The sequence below is a fragment of the Danio aesculapii genome, chromosome 4 (genome assembly GCF_903798145.1).
Source record: "Danio aesculapii chromosome 4, fDanAes4.1, whole genome shotgun sequence".
Taxonomy (NCBI): Eukaryota; Metazoa; Chordata; class Actinopteri; order Cypriniformes; family Danionidae; genus Danio; species Danio aesculapii.
In genome coordinates this window covers 4,046,867-4,063,922 of record NC_079438.1, presented here as the reverse complement: position 1 = coordinate 4,063,922, position 17,056 = coordinate 4,046,867, and the positions used below count along the sequence as shown (strand labels likewise).

Here is a 17,056-nt window from a genome sequence, read left to right as displayed (position 1 = left end):
GGTACGTCTCCGCCTAAAGGCAAACTTTATTCGCTCTCCGCTCCAGAGAGGGAGGCCATGGAGAAATATATTTCTGATTCTCTAGCAGCTAAGATCATCCGTCCTTCTTCATCACCAGCAGGGGCGGGGTTTTTTTTTGTGAAAAAGAAAGATGGCTCCCTCCGTCCTTGTATAGACTACCGAGGGCTGAACGCTATCACGGTGAAGAATACTTATCCTTTACCGCTGATGTCTTCTGCCTTCGAACGTCTGCAGGGGGCGTCCTTTTTCACGAAATTAGACCTTCGCAACGCTTACCATTTGGTCCGCATTCGAGAAGGCGATGAATGGAAGACTGCTTTTAATACCCCCAGGGGGCACTTCGAATATTGTGTTCTTCCTTTCGGTCTGTCCAACGCCCCTGCAGTCTTCCAAGCACTCGTGAATGATGTGTTGAGAGATATGCTAGATCAGTTCATTTATGTTTACCTGGATGACATACTGATATTTTCCCATTCTCTCCAGGAACATATTCAACACGTCAGGCGAGTGCTTCAGAGGCTGCTAGAGAATGGGCTTTATGTCAAGGCGGAGAAATGCGTATTTCATGCACAGTCTGTTCCTTTTCTGGGACATATCGTGTCGGTCGAGGGGATGCGCATGGATCCAGAGAAAGTTCAGGCTGTGGTAGATTGGCCAACCCCAGACTCCCGCAAGGCCCTGCAGAGGTTTCTGGGTTTTGCCAATTTTTACCAGCGTTTCATTCGCAACTTCAGCCAGCTCGCCGCGTCTCTGACTGCCTTAACCTCCATCAAGACTCCGTTCAGGTGGTCCAATGCAGCGCAAGTTGCGTTTGACCGTGTGAAAAGCTGCTTTGTTTCAGCACCCATTCTCATTGCCCCTGATCCATCACGGCAGTTCGTGGTGGAGGTTGACGCATCAGAGGTGGGGGTCGGTGCTATCCTGTCCCAGCGCTCTTCCTCGGACGGCAAGATGCATCCCTGCGCGTATTTTTCACATCGTCTAAACAATGCAGAACGAAATTATGATATTGGTAATCGAGAACTGCTGGCTGTCAAGCTTGCGTTGGAAGAGTGGCGTCATTGGCTAGAGGGTTCGGGGGTTCCCTTTATCGTTTGGACCGATCATAAAAATCTGGAGTACATCCAATCCGCCAAAAGATTGAACTCTAGGCAGGCGTGGTGGGCTTTATTTTTCGGACGTTTCGATTTTTCCATCTCGTACCGACCAGGTTCTAAGAATGTTAAACCTGACGCACTGTCTCGAATTTTTGATCACTCCGAGCATGCATCATCTCCTGAAGCCATTGTGCCACGCAGACTTTTTATCTCTGCTGTCACCTGGGAGATCGAGTCGAGGGTCCGCATGGCCTTAGAAGGGGTAACGCCTCCGCCTGGATGCCCACCGGGTCGTTTATTTGTGCCAGAGGAATTACGGTCTGACGTCATCCGTTGGGGTCACTCTTCCAAGTTGGCCTGTCATCCCGGGGTGAGTCGTACCTTGTCTCTAATCAAACAACGATTCTGGTGGCCAATTATGGCTCGTGACATAAGAGATTTTGTGTTGGCTTGCTCAGTTTGCGCTGTTTCTAAGACTTCCAATCGCCCCCCCGCTGGACTTCTTCAGCCGCTGTCAGTGCCATCGAGACCCTGGTCCCATATTGCGCTAGATTTCGTTACAGGTCTTCCCCCCTCCAACGGGAATACGGTGATTTTGACCATAGTGGACCGGTTTTCGAAAGCCACTCACTTTATTCCTCTGCCCAAATTACCATCAGCCAGAGAGACAGCGGTTGCTGTCATTGACCATGTCTTTCGTATTCATGGCCTCCCGACAGATGTGGTTTCTGACAGGGGGCCTCAGTTCATCTCTAAATTTTGGAGAGAGTTTTGTCATTTACTGGGGGCGACTGTTAGTCTTTCTTCTGGTTTCCACCCTCAGAGTAACGGTCAAACGGAGAGAGCCAACCAAGATCTTGAACGTATGTTACGATGTTTAGTCTCTCAGAATCCATCCTCCTGGAGCCAGCAGCTCTCATGGGTTGAGTACGCACATAACTCATTACCAGTGTCTGCCACGGGTCTCTCTCCGTTTGAGTGTAGTCTAGGGTACCAGCCACCTGCTTTTCCCAGTCTGGAATCTGAAGTCGCGGTTCCCTCCGCCCACGCCTTTGTCCAGAGGTGTCAACGTACTTGGAACAGGGCCAGACAGACCCTCCTTCAAGTAGGTTTGCGCACCAAGGCTAAAGCCGATCGCCACCGGTCTTGTAGAAGGGGAGACGGTTTATTCGGTTAAGCGCATTCTGGACTCGAGACGGAGGGGACGAGGATTCCAGTACTTGGTGGACTGGGAAGGTTACGGTCCAGAGGAGAGGAGTTGGGTTCCTGCAAGGGACATATTGGATCATTCTCTCATCGATGATTACAATCGTCAGGTAAGCTCTTCTGGGAGCGCCAAGAGGCGCTCCTAGGAGAGGGGGTACTGTCACGGTTTTTGGATCTGTGTGTTCCTCCTGTATGTTATGTGTCATGCCATGTGTGTTGTCATGTGCGATGTGTGTGTTTGTTTACCTTCTTGTGTTGACAGCGTGCTATGGAATCAGCTGATGTCATCAGCTGACTTATCACCCTCCAGCTGAACCTCATTTGGCTGACTATATAATTCCCCTGTGGTTTGTTCTGGTTATTACTCCGTTGTTTGTTCTTGTTCCCGTCTGTTGTTCCCTAGCCTCTTTCGTTGTCCTTTTATGTTTTGGTTGTGGCCTGTGACTCTCTTTGTTACATTCAGCAATTAAAGACTTGCAATTGGATCCTCTCTGTCTAGTGTTGTGACAGTTTCTGTACTGATGTGTTTGGAAATTAGCTTTATATGTTCATCTCATTACAGGAATCTTGCTGTGATTTATGATCATCTGATCAGCAGATCAGCTCTGTAGTGAAAGTGAGGAGGTTTTCAGTCTGTCAGCTGAAGTCAAGCCCTTCCTGCCCCATGAGGAGTTTCATGTCTGTTGGGTCAGATCAGTCGAATCTTCAACACTTAAAGTTAGTCCAGACTGAGTTTATCAACTAAATGAGACTAATAAAGTGTCATTTCCCCAGTTCTAGTCGAGCTCTACCAGCCCTCCGTCTCTGATTCTTCAATATTAGAGAATCATTCACTCTGTAAGAGTTTTATCCTCCACTAAACCACTATTGATTTCTTTTACTCCTGATTAGCAGTGAATTAGCCTCTTATTACCTGCTTTTATTTGTACCTGTGTAAGAGAAGCTGATTCACAATAAAGTTCTGCTGAGGATTCACATTACTGTGTGTTTGATTGTTCAGCTGGAGTTAGAGATTATTGGAGTGGATGTGAAGGAGAATTTACACACACGTGTCATGTTTACTCAGTAAAACACATCTGCAAAGGCTCCAGCAGTCCAGCATCCTCACAGTACAAATAGAGGATTGGGTTTTCCTACAAGATGGCTGAGCTCCATCTGTTTCTGCGTCAGAGGATGGAGGAGGTGTACATTTACTAAACTGTTGGTGCACAGCTCTAAACTGATCTCACTTGTAATATTCAATTCAATTCACTTTTACTTGTATAGCGCTTATACAATGTAGATTGTGTCAAAGCAGCTTCACATAAAAGCTCACAGTAAATAGGAACAGTGTAGTTCATATCGTATCATATATCCCATGTCACAAAAACTGCTTTCTTTCATCTGAGAAATATCGCTAAGTTACGAAGTATGCTATCCATCTCAGATGCAGAAAAGCTAGTCCATGCTTTTATGACTTCTAGGCTGGACTACTGTAATGCACTGTTTGCTGGCTGCCCAGCATCCTCTATTAACAAACTTCAATTAGTACAAAATGCAGCTGCCAGAGTTCTTACCAGGTCTAGAAAATTTGATCACATCACCCCAATTTTATCCTCCTTACACTGGCTGCCTGTTAAGTTTCGTATTGCTTCTTACATATAAAGCTTTAAATAATCTAGCTCCTGTTTATCTAACCAACCTTCTGTCTCGCTACAATCCAACTCGCTCTTTAAGGTCTCAAAACTCAGGGCTTCTGGTAGTACCTAGAATAGCAAAGTTGAGTAAAGGAGGTCGAGCCTTCTCATTTGTAGCTCCTAAACTCTGGAATAGCCTTCCTGATAACGTCCGAGGCTCAGACACACTCTCCCAATTCAAAACTAGATTAAAGACCTATCTGTTCAGTAAAGCATACACTCAGTGCACCACTTAGGGGGCTTCCACACAGGTTCTGCATCTTGTTGATATACACTGTGAACATCAGCTACGCTAATTATTTTCTTTATTCTCCATTTCCACCTGGGGATACTTTTCCCGAGGCCCTCAGACTATGCAGAGTCACTGATTCGATCCAAGACCAACGACGAGATGATCCCAAGGTTTTTGATATCCTGGACCAGGCCGAATACTAAGCAGCTACTGTGATGGTCATGGAAGAGTGGAGAACATGAGACTGATTCCTGTGACGCTCCAGAGACAGACGAGTCTTCGCTGAGGCCAGCTTCCAGCCTCCGCCACTGAGACTGCAGCTCTGCACAAGACGTTTGGCCAGCGGAGAAATTAAAATGGTCGTGCCCAACTAAGCCTGGTTTCTCTAAAGGTTTTTTTTCTTCACTTCCGCCTTTAGTGAAGTTTTTTTTTCCCTCTCCGCTGTCGCCACTGGCTTGCATGGTTCAGGATCTGTAGAGCTGCGCAAAGTTGGATTTGCTCTTCAGTATTTGGACTCTCAGTAGTGATTATTAAACCACACTGAACTGAGCTCAACTGAACTGAACTTAAACACTACAAACTGAACTACACTGTTCCTATTTACTGTGACCTTTTATGTGAAGCTGCTTTGACACAATCTACATTGTATAAGCGCTATACAAATAAAGGTGAATTGAATTGAATTGAATAGTTCAGTTTGTATACGGCCTGGTCCAGGATATGGAAACCTTGGGATCATCTCGTCGTTGGTCTTGGATCGAATCAGTGACTCTGCATAGTCTGAGGGCCTCGGGAAGAGTATCCCCAGGTGGAAATGGAGAATAAAGAAAATAATTAGCGTAGCTGATGTTCACAGTGTATATCAACAAGATGCATAACCTGTGTGGAAGCCCCCTAAGTGGTGCACTAAGTGTATGCTTTACTGAACAGATAGGTCTTTAATCTAGTTTTGAATTGGGAGAGTGTGTCTGAGCCTCGGACGTTATCAGGAAGGCTATTCCAGAGTTTAGGAGCTATAAATGAGAAGGCTCGACCTCCTTTACTCGACTTTGCTATTCTAGGTGCTACCAGAAGCCCTGAGTTTTGAGACCTTAAAGAGCGAGTTGGATTGTAGCGAGACAGAAGGTTGGTTAGATAAACAGGAGCTAGATTATTTAAAGCTTTATACGTAAGAAGCAATATTTTAAATTCAATACGAAACTTAACAGGCAGCCAGTGTAAGGAGGATAAAATTGGGGTGATGTGATTTTCTAGACCTGGTAAGAACTCTGGCAGCTGCATTTTGTACTAATTGAAGTTTGTTAATAGAGGATGCTGGGCAGCCAGCAAACAGAGCATTACAGTAGTCCAGCCTAGATGTCATAAAAGCATGGACTAGCTTTTCTGCATCTGAGATGGATAGCATACTTCGTAACTTAGCGATATTTCTCAGATGAAAGAAAGCAGTTTTTGTGACATGGAATATATGATTTTTAAAAGTTAAATTGCTGTCTAATATGACACCCAGATCTTTTATAGTAGAACTAACGCTAACTTTGTATCCCTCTACTTGTAGGTCGAGTTGTGAGATCTGCTGTGTACAGGATTTAGGCCCAATAAGTAATAATTCTGTTTTGTCTGAGTTTACGAAAAGATAATTGTTGGTCATTCAGTCTTTAACATCTTTAATACACTCAGTTAGCTTGGACAGATTAGACGTCTCGTCAGGTTTAGTTGAAATATATAATTGAGTATCATCTGCATAGCAGTGAAAGCTGATCCCATGTCTTCTAATAATGTCTCCCAGGGGTAGCATGTATATTGTAAACAGCAAAGGGCGTAAAACTTATCCTTGAGGCATCCCGTATTTTACTGGGCTGATTTGTGAAGGCTGTCCATTAATATTCACAAACTGGTAATGGTCAGCTAAGAATGACTTAAACCATTGTAGGGCCTGTCCCTGGACACCTGTAGACTTTAAGCGATTAATGAGGATACCGTGGTCAATGGTGTCAAATGCTGCACTAAGATCGAGTAGAACTAATAGCGAGATGCACCCTTGGTCAGCAGCTAAGAGTAAATCGTTGGTTATTTTCACTAATGCAGTTTCTGTACTGTGATGAGCTCTGAAACCTGACTGAAACACTTCACAAACATTGTTGGTCTGCAGAAAGAAGCATAATTGAGCAGAAACAACTTTTTCTAGTATTTTAGATATAAATGGAAGGTTTGAAATAGGCCTATAATTAGCTCAGTTGCTGGGGTCCAGTTGTGGTTTCTTAATAATAGGTTTAATAACAGCTAACTTGTAAGGATTTGGAACATGGCCTAAAGATAAAGAGTTGATAATGTTAAGAAGAGGTTCTCCTATGACAGGTAGCAATTCTTTCAGTAACTTTACTGGAACATTATAATATAATATAATAATATAATGTTGTGGCATGATTTTATAGATTGTTGAGGCTCATTTCACTGTACAGAGCAGTGTGGCATGACAGCATGAAGACCTTTTAATCCTTTAATCACTGATATTAGCCAATTGTATGGGAATGACTAAATGATCTACTCTTTCAGTACGAGTGAGCAGGGGGAAACCGGGCTAACTGAGTATGAGTGAACCCTGCATCCTCTGACTGACTTCAGAGTCTGTGAGAGGAAACGCAGTCTTTCTCTATCCACATATCAGTTACTGACAACACAGAGACTGTGCATGACTTCATAATGAACACATGAATGAAATCAAGACCTGCTACACCCTCATACGGACACTGGAGGATTGTTGTCCTGGACTTCACTTTCCATCACCCCTGCACTCCTGATTGGCTCTCTGTTCACTGCTGTGTGTAATGTGCCACGTGCTCGCTGCCTTCATAAGCCTCCAACTGTTCCTCAGGATGTGTTCTATATCTTACGTCCTCGTGTTCTTGTATGAGTTACCTTAGGATTTTAAGTTGGGTCAACTTCTTTCTTGTCTTTCTCCAGTGCAGAAGGTCTCACAGACACGGCATCCACTGACACGTGTAGACAATGATGCTTTATAAATGATATTGTTCACAGATCATCCAAACATTAGCTGCTCCTCTACCTGTTTCTGGCAGAGGGCAGAGCGCTCAGTGGAGCCACACAGTGGCAGCTGTACAGATGGCATCCTCCACATGTCTGCAGGGGTCTTCAGTTCTCCAGTGGCTGTAAACACTGGACACAGGGATCTATAGAGTTCAAGTGTTTATTTCTGTAATGGTGATGATTTTGATGACAAATAATCAAACCCCCAGATTGAGTCTCTCAGAGAATGAGAATATTGTGAAAGGTTCAGTATTGAAGACCCCTGGAGACACAGTCTGATCAGCTAATCAACTCAAACTCCTGCAAGAGTGTATATGGACGTAGTATCTGTGATGTCACCCATAGGTTTCTGAAGCCAACCGTCCTCAGCAAACATGCCAGTTTGGGCCCACTGTGGGTAAGTGTGGGTTTACTGTGAAAACACATGTGGGCCCCATGTGGGGTAGCCCATGCTGGCCCTAAAAGTATTTTCCCCTTTGGGGCCCACATGTGTTTTTCTGTGGGCAAGGCCACTGTGAATTTTTCCTTTGTGGCCCCAACCTGTATTTTGTGGGTAAATTTAAGTTAAATTTACATTTAGCTTGTATGAAAATTTGAATAAATAATTAGCATTTTGGTCTAAATACTGTGAAGGACAAAAACTGCCCTGCTGCTTAGAGAAAAACATGCAGAAATTATGGTTTTAGATAGAATCTTGATCACATACAGCAGTTCTCAATATTTAAAGTGGATCAAAATTATTTTCAAAATTGTCCTAAGACAAGAATGGGTGTTGTTGAATAGTTTTAGGATAGCTCTGAAGAAAGGTTTTGATACACTTTTAATGTTGACTACTGTATATCCAGTACAGGGGCATGAATATCTATTAATTTCTCTGGTTAGTTTAAATTATATATATATATATATATATTTACAGATAAGGAACAATATAAGTTTGCAGTGAACATACTGAGAAAGCCAGAGTCAGTATATCTAATCTAAACAGAGTAAATCCGGCATTAATTATTGTGTATCTTTTGTGTCCCTGTACTGATGTTGTCTACAGTGTGTGCTTTATGGTTAAAGTGTTTGCTGAAAAAAGCTGTAAACACACTTGTAAGCTAATTCTATTTGTCTAAACATGTATCTCTTAAACTGCTGTCCTCATATTGTTATGAACACGAGTGCTTATAAAACCCAAACACACGGGCGACGCCTGGCAACAGACGCGTCATCAGGATTTAGGCGCCTGCAGTGTTGCCATGTCCACTGTTTACACTCCTGTTCTTTAGCTTGTGTTTTTAAGAGTATCTAAAGTGGTTATAAGCAGATAACGATATATTAGTATTATTTTCTGAGTAAGTTATTATTATTGTCGACGCATTATGGACTTGTTCTAGTTAACCTTTCCTCTAATCTGGCAACACTGACGAGTCACGGTTCACTCCTCTTTCCATGTTATTCCTCTGTGCTGTTGAGTTCATTAAAGCTTCACTAAACACCTGCTGCTCAATATAGTAATTACATCAGTCTTATGAAAATTCAGTTTTTATTATTATCCAGATTTAGGGCAGCCAGAGGAGTGACCAGACGTGTTGACAGCCAACATTATCTCTGACTCCTCTGTTGTGTCTGTAGTGTGTTTGTTATGGGCGTTTTACAGAGATCTGGCAACACGTATTGTTCCGCTCTCTCCAGAAAGAAAAGTGAAAGCAGAGTCATCGCCGCCATTTTAGACACACGGAATCTATCGTCTTGAAAGCGGAATATCTTTAAATCTATTATAAAGTAGAATGTAAACGCGCTGGAAGACCTTGAGGACACGTGTAGGGTTTATCTGAGCCGGTATGTATGATGTGTGTTGATCTAACAGCTGCAGGACGATGGCTGTAATCCTTCATTAGTTTACTGAAGCTCGTGATCTGAGTGTGGCAGCTGCTGATCTATTCCTGCTGAATTCAGCTCAATTATGAAGGCTGATCAATGACTGGACATCTGTGATTGTTTCTCAGTGTCTGCTAGAGTTTCTGCTGGAGATCACACTCTTCAGGTCCATCATGGGTAACAAACACTCTTCTGGAGATCAGGATTCAGTTACAGGATTGGGCAGGTATTAGGCCGACACATTACATTATCATATTAAGGTTCCCTGAACGTTATTATTTAGTTAGTGATGGTGTGTTATTATCTGGGGTATAACCGCTGTTGATCTCCAGCATGTTGATCAGGGTAATGTTGAATCCACATCAGGCCCTAAACTGACGGAGCTCCAGACTGACACTGAGTCTGTGCTGCTCTACTGTTCACTGATACACATTTAACACACTTTAACATAAGACTGACTTATATGTTTTGCTTCATTGAAATTATGTTGAATTAAGAGTGTTTACATGATAGAGTAATGATAGAGTTAGCCAGCATAAGCGATAGATTACAGTTAAATACACAAAAATATATACATTGGAATTATTTCCAAAAGTAGTCTTAATATATAAATTAAACATTTACTCAAGAACAAAACTGTAATTTTATTTTATAGCAAATGAAGCAAAAACAATTAAACTGTTTATTAGATGCTGATTACAATTAACGAAAGGTTTATTTATTTAATAACAGTATATTCTCACCAGATAATGTAATATAGGTTAAAAATCTTTAATGTGAGATACATCTCTGTTCAAAATTACACTAATGATGGGTGTAAAGTTGCCATTTACTGCATTCAATAAGCTAAATTGTTGTCTGATATCTGTTTAGTAGGCACGTGGCTTAGGGAAGTTCTCCAGTAATGGATTTATATGGTTATTTCTACCTTCATAAATACCCCTAGATAAGGGGATTGACCATATTTGGAATGATCATGAATATTAATGAGCTCAGCTCTGACACCGCTCTCTCTTTAACACACACACACACACACACACACACACACACAAACCTATAATAAAATATAGGCTAAATTATAATTAAACTCAACGAGAGAGAGCGGCTGATTTGCCTGGTGCTGTCGGGGCACACAATAACTCAACTAGAATAAAGGACCCATATCAATATATCAGTATGAGGAACTTGGGTTTTTAATTCATGTTTATTCTGTGTTTATACTATAGAAAAGTGGAGAAAAGCACTGATTCACATTTTGCTTAATGTGCATGGTGTATATTCCGTTTAATGAGAATTCAGTTTTTTTCTGCATGTTTGTTGTTGTTTTTTAATGCATTTTAAAAGATTTCAAACCATCATTTGATAAATAAATAATGATCATTATTATTGTTTGCCTGAAAGTGATGTTAAATGATGATAAATCTGGTGTGTTGAGTCCAGTGTGTGCAGTGCTGAACTCTAATCTTCTCTGTTTTAGCTCAGTTCATCAGACGAGAGCAGAGCCCAGCTGTGTGTCTTTGAAGAGTGATGCGTCTATGAAACCACCATTAAAATTTAGTAGTGAACACACACGACCTGTCCTCAGGTAGATCATCTGTACACACACATGACTATACTGCAGCATTTATATGATCATATGTTTTCTAGAAGAGATCAGACATTATTAGACTTTATTCTCTCAGTCCACTCAGTTTGTGGAGTCCAGTGTGTGCAGTGCTGAACTCTAATCTTCTCTGTTTTAGCTCAGTTCATCAGACGAGAGCAGAAGCAGAGCCCAGCTGTGTGTCTCTGAAGAGTGACGCGTCTATGGATCCACCATTAAAATTTAGTAGTGAACACACACGACCTGTCCTCAGGTAGATCATCTTTACACACACATGACTATACTGCAGCATTTATATGATCATGTGTTTTCTAGAAGAGATCAGACATTATTAGACTTTATTCTCTCAGTCCACTGAAGACATTTTCCTCAACACAAGTGACTTTTACACTCAATGTCAGCTCATGCTCATTTGATCAACAGTAGAGTATTATTAGAGTGTTAGTTCAGTGCTGCTTTCACACACTCATCACTGTTAAAGCGCTGTAGAAATACAGAGGAGTCAGTAGAAGAAGGAGACTTGTGTTATGAAATGAGTTCTGGACAGTAAAATGTCTGAAGTGGACGATGAAGATAAAGTGATGCAGTGTTTATATTCTGCTGAATACACAACTACTGGCCAATGATGAGGAATGGACATTACTGATTCACTGAGGTGAGGGGTGATGGACACAGTGTAAAGGACTGACAGATAATTACTGGGATTGCAGAATAGCTCTTATCAGAATGACTAGGCCTGACCAATCAGAATCAGTCCTGTAATGTTAATAATATCATTAACTGATAAGATCTAAGAGATTGATCTGCTCAGCTCTGTACAGAATATATAGCCAGGAGCAAGAAGATACAACACCACTACTTATAACTCAGTATTTACCAGCAGAAGCACACTGAGAAACACACAGCTTTACTAGAGGATCTGTACACTCGCACTCATTGATTCTTGGTGTTGTTGTTGTTCCTGCAGTGTGGATAGAGAAGATCAGACTGGAGACCTGCAGCAGGATTCACTCCAACCAGAACATGATGAACTCCAGAGAGTCAAAGAGCAGCACAAAACCAGCATGAAGAACAAGTATGAGAGATTATTTGAGGGAATCAACCATCGAGAGACTCAAACCCTCCTGAACAGGATCTACACACAGCTCTACATCATAGAAGGAGAGAGTGATGGAGTGAATGAAGAACATGAGGTTTTACAGATAGAGAAAACAGCCAGAACAAAACCCTCACAACACACTCCAGTCTACTGCAATGACATCTTTAAAGCCTCAGCTGGAGCAGGACATGAGGAGAAGATCAAGAAGAAGAAAGCCCAGATCAAGACTGTTCTCACTAAAGGCATCGCTGGAATCGGGAAAACCGTCTCTGTGCAGAAGTTCATTCTGGACTGGGCCGAGGGAAAAGACAATCAGGATGTAGATTTCATGTTTGTGCTTCCATTTCGAGAGCTGAACTTGATCAGAGATCATCAGTACAGTCTTCACAGACTTCTGCTGGACTTTCATCCTGAACTTGAAGATCTGGAGCCCAAGATTTATGAGCAGTGTAGAGTTGTGTTCATCTTTGATGGTCTGGATGAAAGCAGAATCACACTCAACTTTTCAGATGAGGAGAAAGTTTGTGCTGTGACTGAATCTTCATCAGATGAGGAGAAAGTTTGTGCTGTGACTGAATCTTCATCAGATGAGGAGAAAGTTTGTGCTGTGACTGAATCTTCATCAGATGAGGAGAAAGTTTGTGCTGTGACTGAATCTTCATCAGATGAGGAGAAAGTTTGTGCTGTGACTGAATCTTCATCAGATGAGGAGAAAGTTTGTGCTGTGACTGAATCTTCATCAGTGGCTGTGTTGATGTGGAGCCTCCTGAAAGGAGATCTGCTTCCCTCTGCTCTCATCTGGATCACCTCCAGACCAGCAGCAGCCCATCAGATCCCCTCCAGATACATCAACCGTCTGACAGAAATTCAGGGATTCACTGAGCCTCAGAAGGAGGAATATTTCAGGAAGAGAATCAGCGACGAGCATCAAGCCAGCAGAATCATCTCCCACATCAGAAGAGCAAGAAGCCTCCAGATCATGTGCCACATACCCGTCTTCTGCTGGATCTCCTCCACTGTGCTTCAGAAGCTCCTGGAAGAAGATCTGAGAGCAGAAATCCCTCAAACTCTGACTGAGATGTACATCCACTTCCTGCTGATTCAGATCAACATGAGGAAGCAGAAGTATGAAGAGAGAGATCCAGAGAAACTCCTGCAGTCCAGCAGAGGAGTGATCCTCAAACTTGCTGAAGTGGCTTTCAGACAGCTGATGAAGGGCAATGTGATGTTCTATGAGGAGGACCTGATTGAGAGCGGCATAGACGTCACTGACGCCTCAGTGTATTCTGGGATCTGCACTGAGATCTTCAAGGAGGAATCTGTGATTCATCAGAGGAAAGTCTACAGCTTCATCCATCTCAGCTTTCAGGAGTTTCTGGCTGCTTTCTTTGTGTTTTACTGCCATTTAACAAAGAAGAGAAAACCGCTGAGGTTGATTTATGAGAGAGAATATTCAGATAATCACTATCTACAGGCCAGCTCTGAGAACTCTCTGTATGATCTGCTCATATCAGCAGTAGATAAAGCTGTCAGGAGTAGTAATGGTCATCTGGATCTGTTCCTGCGGTTCCTGCTGGGCGTCTCACTGGAGTCCAATCAGAGACTCTTCCAGGATCTGCTGACACACACAGAGGAGAGCTCAGAGAGCATCAGGAGAATCACACAGTACATTAAAGACCAGATCAAGGGAAATGCCCGACTCTCAGCTGAAAGATCCATCAATCTGTTCCTCTGTCTGCTGGAGGTGAAAGATCAGACTCTGGCCAGAGAGATTCAGGAGTTTGTGAAATCAGACAAACACTCAGAGGAGGAACTCTCTCCTGCTCACTGCTCAACAATCTCCTACATGATTGAGATGTCAGAGGAGCCGCTGGATGAGTTTGACTCTAATAAATTCAACACATCAGATGAGGGAAGACGGAGACTGATGCCAGCTGTGAGAAACTGCAGAAGAGCTCTGTGAGTATTCATTCATTGATCACAGAAGACACACATCAGTCTGCACTGAAGACTCAGATCAGTTTAGTGAATCACTGCCCTGCTTTAACAGAGAATCTTTAGCTGGCCATATCGTCCCCCTGTGAGATCGCTGATACACCATATTACTGCATGGGGACGCGGCAGTGTTCTGTTTCCTTATTTGCTCATTCATTTCATCATTTCTAAACGTATTTAACAAACTTTTCTTGACTTTTAACTCACACAAACAACATTTGTACTTATTTAATAATCTACTTCATTTGCTTTACATTTTATCCTGGAAATAACTCAAATCCCTGTAAATCCCTGTGCTCCTCCAGCTAAATAGGACATTTGTTGATGTGTGTTTGCTCAAATCTAACACAGTGTTGCTCTTGGATAATTGTGTTAGTTTTCTGATCAGAGAAATAGTGTAGTTTTAGACACAGTATTGCCGTCTCGCTGCAGACATGCCTCTAATATTACATTTACTGTAGGCCTAAACACTAAACTTTACACTGAGCTCAGTAAAATGCTCTTTGATTAGTTATTAATAATCTGTTCAATAATTCATTAAGTCATATGAATGGGGAAATACAGGTTTACTTTAGTTTAATGTAGTTTAAAGCAATAAATAAATAAAAAGAAGATATGTTTAAATGAAATAAATAGACTTGTTCTGAGGAATGAGGGTTATATGAGGGCCCAATGTTCACTGGTGGGGGTTACAGCCCAACACCATGGTACAACACCATGAGGTAGCCTGACTGCCATTAGGTACTGAGATGACATCCTCAAACCCCTTGTGGGACAATATATGATGTGGTTGGTGCTGGGTTCCTCCTAATGCTAATGCTGGACCTCATGTGTCTGGAGTGTGTCAGCAAAGCCTGCAATTCACTACAGTTTTGAGTGTGACTCCATATCCAGACCTCCATGGGTTAATACATTTGATTTCCAGTGATCATGTCAGTGTGATTTTGTTGTCAGCACATTCAACTGTGTGAAGAACAAAGTATTTAATAAGAATATTTCATTCATTCAGATCTAGGATGTGTTATTTTAGTGTTCAATTTATTTTTTGAGCAGTATATATATATATAGTTTATTTTCAGTGTTACTTTAATCAGTGTAGACTGGACTCATGAACACTCAACAGTGCTCATTTCTTACTGCTGATTGTGTTGTTCTTTGTTCTCTACACAGGCTACAGAGCTGTAATCTCACTGTTCAGTGCTGTGAGAGTTTGTCTTCAGCTCTACAATCCTCAAACTGTGTCCTGAGAGAGCTGGAGCTGAGTAACAATGACCTGCAGGATTCAGGAGTGAAGCTTCTCTCTGATGGACTGAAGAGTCAACACTGTAAACTGGAGACACTGAGGTCTGAGATCAAGGACCTGATTGACTAATTATAAATATTACTTCTAGGCAAATTACTCAAAATCACAGTTAATGTAATCTGTGCTCTTCTTTCTCAGATTGTTCATGTGTAAACTCACTGTTCAGTGCTGTGAGAGTTTATCTTCAGCTCTACAATCCTCAAACTGTGTCCTGAGAGAGCTGGAGCTGAGTAACAATGACCTGCAGGATTCAGGAGTGAAGCTTTTCTCTGATGGACTGAAGAGTCAACACTGTAAACTGGAGACACTGAGGTAAATGATTCTCCACTCTACAACTCAACAGTGTTTTGATTTAGATGGAAATGTCCAGATATATTTAAGAGCATCAGTGGAGAAACTGCAAAATGCTGCTTTTTAAATGAAAGTTGCTCTTTTTCTTAAACAGTTCAGGAAATCAGTGTATTTTAAAGATTATTTTCATTAATTAGCTCTAAAATCTTTATTGATATTTTATATTTTTAATGATTATATTTATAGTTTATCTTTGAATTGGTTTATTGGAGCAGGTTTGACAGGCTCTGATCATTTGCATTTTGCAGGTTCATCAATATATAAAGTCTCGTGGCCCTCTTATCTAAACTAAAATTGATCAGTTTTCTTACATTTCAAAATGTTCAAGAATATATTAGATGACATTAAATATTCAGTTTTATTTAATAACAGTTGTCTGTAATAATTCTAATTGACACAGATTCCAATAGTGTGGTCATATCATTAACCTCATAGTTTGTTTTTACATCAGATGAATGACTAAAATCACACTGTTAATGGAATCTGTGCTCTTCTTTCTCAGATTGGTCATGTGTAATCTCCCTGTTCAGTGCTGTGAGAGTTTGTCTTCAGCTCTACAATCCTCAAACTGTGTCCTGAGAGAGCTGGAGCTGAGTAACAATGACCTGCAGGATTCAGGAGTGAAGCTTCTCTCTGATGGACTGAAGAGTCAACACTGTAAACTGGAGACACTGAGGTAAATGATTCTCCACTCAACAGCGACTACAACAAGATGGTTTCATATTGGGTTACCAAATGTGGAGCCTCTTTCAGTGGATTGGCAGAAGAAGAAACAACATTAACAGGGATGTGATTTCAATCGTAACTATACTAATGTATGTTTATCTGTAAATATATTTAAAAACATTAGTTAGTATATTACAAAATGTTGCACTTTCAGAGCTTCTCTTTTTCCAATATACCCAAATATGATTAAGAGTTAAAGGAATCCCTTTATTTTAAAGATCATCTGAATTTAATTATTTATTCATCTTTTATTTTTGGGTCATGAATATTGAGCTGTTTCTCACCTGACAGAATAAAAGTCCCCTGATGGTCCATCAGTGTGAATGTGACTGTCAGGCTGGTGAAAGAGACATTAAGAGAGTGGGTTTGTGTTTGTTTGAGTTTATTTACATCATCGTCCACAATATAATATACAAATGAAGATCAGGTCATTTTCTATTGCTCTTTATACAATAAAGTTTGATCTACAAGCTGAAGTTTGTGACTGTCAGGGCTGTAGTACTCGAGTCCGGACTCAAGACGTTTCTTTCTATAGTCTAGGACTCGCTAATATTCAGACATGAACTTGGTCCAGCAATAGCCATTGGTTGAGTGTGTTTGTCTGGAAACATCACTGTTAAATCCACTGTGAGTCTAGAATGGATATTGACACTCTTGTGTGATACACTTGTCTGCGGCTGCGTCATATTGCTCCTCCTCCATATGAGTGCCCTGTTCAAGTGCGCATCAGTCACTGTGGGACACCGCTCTATTTCTTAATACTCCTGGCTGCTAAAGCTAAACTAATGAAGGTGATGTTTAGCTGAGAGCTAGCTGACGTTAACTGCTAGCATGTTCCA

At 41.6% G+C, this 17,056-nt stretch overlaps 1 protein-coding gene across 4 annotated transcripts in view; it reads left to right on the top strand.

The window, feature by feature from the left end:
* The first annotated feature begins 8,974 nt into the window (after positions 1-8,974).
* Positions 8,975-17,056, top strand: part of LOC130221899 (NACHT, LRR and PYD domains-containing protein 3-like) — an 80,653-nt gene continuing 72,571 nt past the window's right edge. For 3 of the 4 annotated variants that reach the window (XR_008836336.1, XM_056454444.1, XM_056454443.1), the window contains exons 1-8: positions 8,975-9,101; positions 9,269-9,366; positions 10,618-10,725; positions 10,883-10,996; positions 11,711-13,801; positions 15,008-15,181; positions 15,279-15,452; positions 15,994-16,167. Coding sequence is in view for 3 of the 4 variants with exons in the window: in XM_056454444.1 (XP_056310419.1) it covers positions 9,314-9,366; positions 10,618-10,725; positions 10,883-10,996; positions 11,711-13,801; positions 15,008-15,181; positions 15,279-15,452; positions 15,994-16,167 (2,888 nt within the window). In the remaining variant the exon portion in view is untranslated. Of the gene's footprint in view, positions 9,102-9,268; positions 9,367-10,617; positions 10,726-10,882; positions 10,997-11,710; positions 13,806-15,007; positions 15,182-15,278; positions 15,453-15,993; positions 16,168-17,056 lie in introns of those variants that run through there. The other variant, XM_056454445.1, reaches the window with a different exon arrangement.